Source organism: Gavialis gangeticus, unplaced genomic scaffold, assembly GCF_001723915.1.
Source record: "Gavialis gangeticus isolate Ggan-Ray unplaced genomic scaffold, GavGan_comp1, whole genome shotgun sequence".
Classification (NCBI taxonomy): domain Eukaryota; kingdom Metazoa; phylum Chordata; order Crocodylia; family Gavialidae; genus Gavialis; species Gavialis gangeticus.
The window spans coordinates 14,929,828-14,938,466 of NW_017729014.1; the positions used below are offsets into that span (position 1 = coordinate 14,929,828).

General features: G+C 47.8%; 1 protein-coding gene across 2 annotated transcripts in view; it reads left to right on the forward strand.

Annotated features, from left to right (window-relative positions):
- The window catches only part of TTLL10 (tubulin tyrosine ligase like 10), a 109,003-nt gene that overhangs the window by 89,715 nt on the left and 10,649 nt on the right, over positions 1-8,639 (forward strand). For both annotated transcript variants that reach the window (XM_019511812.1, XM_019511813.1), the window contains exons 10-11: positions 1,200-1,371; positions 4,844-5,015. In XM_019511812.1, the coding sequence (XP_019367357.1) occupies positions 1,200-1,371; positions 4,844-5,015 (344 nt within the window). The remainder of the gene's footprint in view (positions 1-1,199; positions 1,372-4,843; positions 5,016-8,639) is intronic.

Here is an 8,639-nt window from a genome sequence, read left to right on the forward strand (position 1 = left end):
GGGCCCCTGTACCTCTCCAAACTGCCCCCAGGTCCACTGGGAGAAAATGCCCTGCAGATAGGCCAGTTTCTGATCTGTTCTGACTGGAGCCTGAGTAGTGAACTCATGAGTCCCTGTGAATATCTGTGACCTATGGCAGGCAAGATTCTTTGGGTAGATGTGATATCTTTTATTAGACCGACTAAATATTTGGAAAAAAAGTTCTTTGCAAACTTTTGGACACAGGCTTCATCAGGCATAGGGAGACTTGCAGCCAACAACCCAGTGACCTATGGGATATTCTTCCAAATGCCTGCACTCCTGAAGTTTGGGCCATTTAGAGATCATGACTTGCTCATCCCCAGTTTCTCTGACTTGGAGGATATTTTTCACTGAACACAGAGTCTAACTTCAGGTTGCTGAACAGACCCTGGAGACTGAGTTGCATCTTGGGACTCTGACTGTCAGACCCAGGCTTCCCACCTACTTATGTCCTCAGTGGCTTCCTTGACTATCCTCGTTAGCACCTCTGGTCAGCTGCTTGCTTGCTTCTCCACCCACCCACCCCACCAATGCATCCTGGAGGCCTGCTGCATACGTATGCATAGGCCCCACCGCCCTGCAGCAGGAAGCAGAACTCCCTTCAGGGCATATTCTCTATTCACTGAAGTTAGTAATGTAAGAAGGAAATGGGTGCAATTGAGGGCAGGTTTCCTGAAAGTGGGCAATGCTATTTCCTTGATATTCTCAGCTGCTGGTTGTTTAGACCAGTACTGAATTTGTGGCTTGAACCCAGAGCCCAACACTATGAGAGATCGCCCACAATCCAGTAGCCACAAATGTAACCCCCTCATTTAGCGCGTGTAGCATTACATTGAGCTAATGTAATCTAATGGTATCAATAGGTTGTCTCAGCTGTATTATGAGAAGTGGCCCAAGCAGCAAAATTCACTTCCAGCTCCCTCTCTCAAGTGATACTAACACTGGGGAGTATTCACAGCCCCAGATCCCTTCTCTAATTGGGGTAGACAACATTTAGATGAATATCCAAGAAAGCGTATTTCAAAAGCAGTGTAGAAAAACAGGTGCTGTTTTGTTTTTTTTTTACTTCCCCCACTATGTTGGCACCCAGGGCACTTGGCCCTACTGTTCCCCACCACTCCCCCAGTTACACCACTGCATTTCAAAGCTCAATACAATAGACTCTTTCTTTTCCGCAGACAAACAGATCTGGATCTGCAAGCCAGCGTGCTCCAACCAAGGTCGAGGCATCTTCCTGCTTATGAACCAAGAGAGCATTGACTCACTTCAGGCCAAGCTGCAGGGCTTTGAGGAGGATCCCACCTACAAGAAAGTGCCATACAAGGCTTCCCAGGCAAGAATAGTGCAAAGGTAGAGAACGAGGCGTGTGGACATGCTGTTGCCTTGATCTGCAATCCATAGTGAAGACAAGTTTTCTCATGATAATGGTGCAGAACAGGAGATGAGGAGAACTGGGTTCTCTGCTGGAGAAAGCACTTCTCTTGGCCAAATCCAGAGCCCCTTTTCTCATTTTCTTGTCAAGCCTTGTTGATTCAGGCTTCTACTGGCTTCTGCAAGGGAACCACTTCTGATTTAGCTGCCTGTACCCCATGTCATCCATTGCCGTGAGGATTAGGCATCTCTCCAAGCACAGACCTACTGGAGATCACGGCTCTAGGCTTGTTTCTGAACTCAGTGGAAAAGTGCTCGTGGATCTCCATGTAAATTTGATCAGACCCTATTGGTGTTACTATCCTGAAGCCTTTCACAGCCATTTAGTGTGGTTCTTACCATATCTTCTCAATGGCTTGCAACTTCTCGCATTTTCTATGCAGGGGGTATTTCTTAGGGTAGCATCACAATGCCCCCACGTCTGTCATTTCCAAACAGACCTTTTCCATCAAAAAGGAGATTTGAGATGATCCCTGTCTGGAAATTTGAGAATGACTTCAAAAGACCAGATGCCGTAAGCTGCATGCATGACAACAGCATTGTGCAGAGCCATTTGAATGAGGTATTATCCCAGCTTCTTATGCTGTGCCAAGTTTTTGCATGTCGTACAGCTGTAGCATCTGTTCCACCCAGTCTAGGCCAGTCTAGGCCTCCAGTATATCTGCTGAAGTCTGCCTGGTCACATGGCATTTTTTCCTAAGAATTTCACAGCCACCAGGTTTTAGGGCAAATCCTAGATGTTCACCAGCTACCCACTGCCATTGCTTTTTTCCTCTGATGTTTCTGCAAATGCCCCACATCAGGGTCATGCAGCCAGACTCTACAGCATCTTCCTCACTGGCCACATCCCCAAAGGCTTTACAACATTGACCACAGAGGGGGCAGAGTGAAGCCTGACTGTAGAGGTTTTCAGAGCTGATGTGCAGAATAGACACCACCAACAGCACAGAGCAGCAGCAGTAGCAAGACAGGCTCTCGACCCAAGAGTGTCTAGGCTATGTGGGAACACAAGGCATGGAAAGACCCAAACAGAAAACCAGGTTGATAGCGACCCTAGGACAAACAACAGGCAGAAGTCGGTCAGGCTTGCAAGGTACTCCAAGCATCTCAATACTCAATGCCACATCCTCACGGCAGGACATAGTATGACTACAACATCAGTGATACATGCCAGGTGGTTATTATGGTGCAATCCACTCATGGCATCACCAACTCATCCCAAAGGGACATCAGCGTAGTCCAAAGATGATGATCTGTGCATATTCCCACAACAAGATTGGTTCACTACTCCAACACTTAGATATTATGGCTTGGCAGCTCTATTGCAAAAGGAAAACAATGCACAAAATCCCCCCCACCCTTTCCAGAAAAATTCCAGGCCAAGTCAAGCCATTATTTAGACCATGCAAGGGATAATCTTCCCCCTCTACTGGGTCCCATCCTGATCTCCAAAACCTAGAAATTGGCTTCAACCCTGAAGCCCAAGCTTTATTAGCACTTCCAGAAACATAGCTATTGTCAACCATTATATTATAACTGGGTATCATTATTCACAAAAGCATCTAACTACCTTCAGTGAAGAGGGCGGACATCATGTTGCACCATGATGTTTCTCTCTGGAAGTCACTGCCAGGGGTAGAGTATGACGGGTTCTCCGTGTTCACACATACACTTTGTCTGCTCTGTAGCAACTACAGGTAAACTTCTAATTCCCTCTGACTGCTGGGATGTGGCAGGAGCTTCTATTCTTCTTTGACATCTGCCTTCTCCTCCTTGCATTTCACTTTGCTTTCCAAAGAGTGCCCTCTGCTGTCACTTGTCTCCGAAGACACATCATGTTCAAACAGAAGAGACAAATAGATTTGCTTTGTGATGTGCAGTGAGCCCAGGGTGCCTGGAAACCAACTGGCAGGCCCATCGTGGACTGCAGAGCTCAGCACCTAATAGGTAGAGGGTGATTTGATTTATCTGAACGTGTCAAGAAATTTAATATTTGCTTCTCTGCTTTCTGCAATGTATCAGCAGCATCCAACAGCAGAACCAGGATGCAAGGAAATGATCTACTATTACCTGCTGTCTTAAATTCCTGTTTTGTGAGCTGCCCTGAGTGCTACAGCAGAAGCGGGAGGGAGGGAGGTTGAAAAGGCAGCGATGATGGTCACAGCATTGTTCCATTTAGAGATGATTCAGTGGCCTGTGCTGAACACAATCAGTCTGTGATATTTTCCCTTTGCCCAGCATTGTACCTTGGCACCCTTATGAACTGCAGGAGCACTTAGTTCAGGGCAGTCTGAGCAAGTTAGATTCTGCTTCCATTTAGCCCTTACTTTTCTTAATGGGACTTTCTGATGTTCAGAATTTCTCAAGATTTGTCCCAGGGTAGCTGTAAGGCTGTTCCCGCTACACTACACAGTTATTTGGGGAACCCAGTAAAATCCAGACTTTGCAAAAACACAGTCACTGCAATGAGAGACTGAATCGTGCTCTCTCTGTAAATGATTGCAGGCGTCAGGGATAAAAACTCTTGCAACTGGGGGAAAGGCACAGAAAGAAAATTAAAGCGTGGGGTCTCCTATGAACCACAACTTTGCTTAACTGCCCCAATACACTTCTTTAACCACTCTGCTCTATTTCAGCTTATAAGAGGAAGTAGGGATGGGGGGGAGGAGGTGTTGCTGCCTGCCTTCATTGCAAATTCAACCCAAGATGTAAAAGCCAAGCAGGTTCCTTTGTTAACACTTCTCTTAATGATGTTTGAGTCAGAAAAGAATCCAGATCGCTCTCCTTGTTAAGGTTCCTTGTGGCTGAGATGAAAATAAGTTACCACTTCTGCTTATCAGTAACGTCAGCAGTTGCGCTGTAATACCGGATGCATACCCTGGCAGTAGACCTGTATTGAGTAAAACGATGCACTGTTAAAACACATTCACTTTCAAAGCAGACATGCTCTTTAAAGGGGCAAAGCTATTTCTACGCTGAGGGACCTAGTGTGCACTCCTCATTCACACCACCCTCTCATTTGATTTCCCTGGGAGTGTGCCAGAGTCTGGATTCAATTGTCAGGACAAGTGCTAGGAAATATAGAAGTTGTGAGTAGTTGTAAGTAATGGGTCTCCAGAAAATGCCTTTCCATTTGGGTTTCTTAATGTACTCCTGTTGAATAGAAGTGCACACCACCAATAGTGCCCCTGATTTCATCAGGAATATTTCTGGAATAAGGTATTGGTAATTGTGAATAGGCCTGTCCCCATTTGGCCTTTCAGGTCTGATTCATAACCCACCAAAGGCAATGCCAACCTCCCTGTTGACGTGTAGAGGATGTGAGTGAGCCTTTAATTCCCATTTTAGAGCTCTGTTGTTGAGGTCTCATCTTACCACATTGCTCTGGCAGGTATATCCACAAACCTCTGCTCCTTGAAGGGAAGAAGTTTGATGTCCGTTCCTATCTCCTCATTGCCTGCACGGTGCCTTATGTGCTGTTTTTCGGCCATGGCTACGTCCGGCTCACCTGTGCCAACTATGATGCTGCTTCTGATGATCTCACTGCTCATCTGACCAACCAGGTGAACTGAAAAAGTAGCTATTTAGCTAATCTAGATGTGTAGCTAAATGCAGTGAACCTTGATTGGTGCCATAATAGCATCCAGGTACCCCGCATCCGGGCTGAGTGACGGACTACAGCAGTCAAGGTCTGTATGGATGAAGTGGGGAGAGGTTGGCGCAGGGGCAATTCATGCAGAGATGGTGCTCCCCCAATCTCTCCAAGGGTGCAGTCATGCAACGTGAGTGAGTGATTGTCGCACAGTTGCTGGCTGGGGGATCAGGGCTGTGTACCATGCCTGGCATCATAATCTAATGGATAGGGCACTGGATCAAGTCCAGTTCTATGCCACAGTCCTGTGAGACCTTGAGAGAGACAGTTTTCCATCTCTGCCCTTAGTCCTTCTTGTGCCTATGGGTTGTAAACTTTATGTTCCCATAATACAAGTAATGGACTGTGCACAAGTGAGCTATGGCTCTTGAAATTATACCTTGATCTTTGCCAGCTTTACACCTCCCAAGTAAAACCTGGGAAAAGGCAGCCTTCTTCATGCCTGGGCTCCATCCTCTTGGTCAAACATCCATTTTGCCCCCTTCTGCATTAATATTAAAACTCTCGTGCCCCAAATGTACCAGGCAGGTGAATGAAGTCAGGCAAAAATCTCCAGCTGAGCCTATCCATACAGAGTAAAAAGCAAGCAGAGGGAAGGGACCTCTTTTGCTTGCAATGTGTTTTCTTCTTCCGGTATACTGCTACAGTCCTGGTGGCCCAAAGCAAGAGGGAGCTATCCCCCGAGCTGGCCTGCTTTGGTTTGTGCAGGAGTTTTATTGCTGCGGCAGCAGGGCAGTTCAGGACAGAGTATTGTACGTGCTTCCTGCAATAGACACTATTAACAATGTGCCACTTGTTTTCCTGGAACAGAGTTGTTTGCTCAGCTCTAGGGCCATCCATAGGGGAATTCAGGTGCTCAGGTGAGACCCCCCTGGCACAAGTGACATCAGACAAGGGACAGGTGTTTACTAGCAGAGCATAAATTACCGAGAAACCTGTCTGGAGGTGGGGAAAGGAAACTTTCCAGAGCAGCTGGCAACAACTAGGATTGTGCAAATTGCACTTGACTCTCCCTTCATTCCCTTTCCTCCCCAGCCCCTGAAAGCAGCTTTTTTTTTGTTCCTTGTATGCTTCAAATCTAAAGCTGATCCAGTTTCTGCACAGCACTTCTATTCCCCCTGCCTGCCGACAGGTAACAGGGTAGCAGCTTCTTGCCATTCTCCAGGTAACATTGCTTCGCCAAACGCTGGCACCATTTGGGTCCAAGTGTTTGGCACTGCTCGCCAAAGAGGTTTCTGATTTATTTTTTTGTCTTTGTGGGTCTACACATTGCCCTATGCCTAATTTGGAATAAGTATTACATTAATTTGACAAACCTGTCTCTGGTGTAAGTCCGCTGAGGCTAATGAGCCTACACTTAATCAGAGACATTTGGTCCCTCTTGTCTCAAGATAAGCCAAAATCCCCTCCCTCTCCCTCCCAGCTTTGTGTTCAGAAATCTGGTCATGATTCAGATTTTCTCTCTTAAATAGAAACCTAACTTGCTTTGGCAACTCACCTTTGTCTGCCTTCGCAGCTGAGCATATGTCTGGGGGAGTAGGGCTCTTTGTTCCAGGATAAATCTTCCCTTTTCTTATATTACCCTAGTAGTACGTCCCCTGCCTTTCATTGTTCAGTGACTTTCCGTGGCATGATTCAGGAAGCAGACGATAAACAAAGAGAGGTTTTTTTATCCCCCTTCCCTCCCCACCCTGCAACTATGCACAAGTGAGTCTGGAAACTGGACTGAGAAAGCTTGAAAGCTGCTGCTGTGGCGGCCATGCCTGTTCCCACTGTCAACCCGGGTTTCTTTGTAGAGCCGTGCAGTGTCTTATAACCCAGCTGGAAGGGGGGGACGTGTTCTCTTTAGCGTGATCATTGACAAGTAAGATCTAAGCCCCCAAATAAGTGTGTGGTTATTGGGCCAAGTGATTAGCTAGCGTAGGCCAGTGCTGCCCACTGGAGCAAATGACTCCAGAATCTATTGACTCTGACCCACATTATTATTATTTTCTCTTCATCCACTCATCTTTTCTTTTCACATCACAAATTTGGCTCCTCCCGAGGCTTGAGGCTGGGAAGAGCAACTGAGGGTTTTCAGCAAGTTTCAGGTCAGGCCTCTGTTTTCAGCAGGCTCACATGGCCCAAAGCCAGCATGCCCTGATCCTGGGGAAGGTTAGGAATAGGAGGACAAAGGACTCCCTAGGTGACCATTAGGGATCAGCAAGGGTTAGTCCTCATCTGCCTCTTGACCACCTGAGTGCCTTAAACTGGAACCATGAGAGGCATCAATGGCAGCTCCACCAAGCAGAAATTTTGCAGCTTAGCACTGATTCTGTTGCAAATATCCTTGCAATCCAGGCCAGCTGCTGCATATGGAGAGCTCCCCATGCTCACTAAACTCTTACCAGGGGATGAAGGAGGGAGTGGAATGGAAAATCCCTCTCCCTGGGTCACTGGAGACCCACACATGGAGGGTTTTTTTGTTTTTTCCCAGACATGCTCCCCTCTTGCCTTCCCCTGCCAGCAGACAGATGCTTCAGCAAAGAGTTACCCCAGGTCTGTGAAAAGCCCTGCCCTGCCTGGCTTGTGCTGGGCTGGAGGCTTAGTGCACACACCTAGAAAGACCTGCATTTTTCTTAAAACCATGCTTTCTCACAATTGGGGGGTAACAGACCCTCTGCTTGCTAGGTCTCAGCTGGACAGTGGCAGACAATGGCATAAGTAAGGAGAACAGGAGTCAGGGCTCTTGGTGGCTGATGATTCATGGTCACTGTTGTAGTGCCTGAGCAGGAAAGGGGAAGGGGGCTAATGATGTTTTAAGCCACCCTTTCTGGCCCACAAACACTGCTGTAACCTAGCTCCTGGTTCTCGTGGACTCAGATTGCTGAAAATGGCTGAAGTGCACTGCACTGCGTCCCTGTCCCTAATGGGACCCCAATGCATTGCAAAGTTTGGGGGCTGGAAGCAGGCCTGGGGAGACCACTTGCACAGTGGGCCTTCTCAGGGGAGAAGGGGGACATCCCTGCTCACTGGAAGAAGTCACTGGGAAGGAAGTTCAATGTAACTGAGAATCAGGCCTATAGGTTCTGTTCATTGATGCATCAGTTGCCCTTGGTCAAGTGGCTTCTCTTCGTTATTCACTACTTATCGAGACACTTGAAGCATTGGGGGAGCCTTGTGTGCAAGGTGCTGTAGGAATACGAAGAATTATAATCATTCATTACTAATGAAGCTCCAGGCTGGGCTGCAAGTGGGCTGCGGGGCCTGCCTACGTAGAGAGTTGCAGTGGGACATTTCTGTGCTCCATATGGTGCATGAGGTCAGCTAGTGTAACTGTGCCCGAAAGCAATCCTGCTGGGCAAGCTAGGGCCCCCAGCTCCAAGAGCTAAACCCTCTGAGAAAGTGTGACCACCCTCATGGCACTGCCTTGGTGCCGGGGGCCTGCCCAGTGTGGTTCGAGTGGTTCCTCGTTAGCATCCCTCTCTCCCCCCCCCCCCCCCTTCCCCGCAGGGGGGGGGCGGGGATTTAAACACCCCTTTTTTTTTCTCCCCCC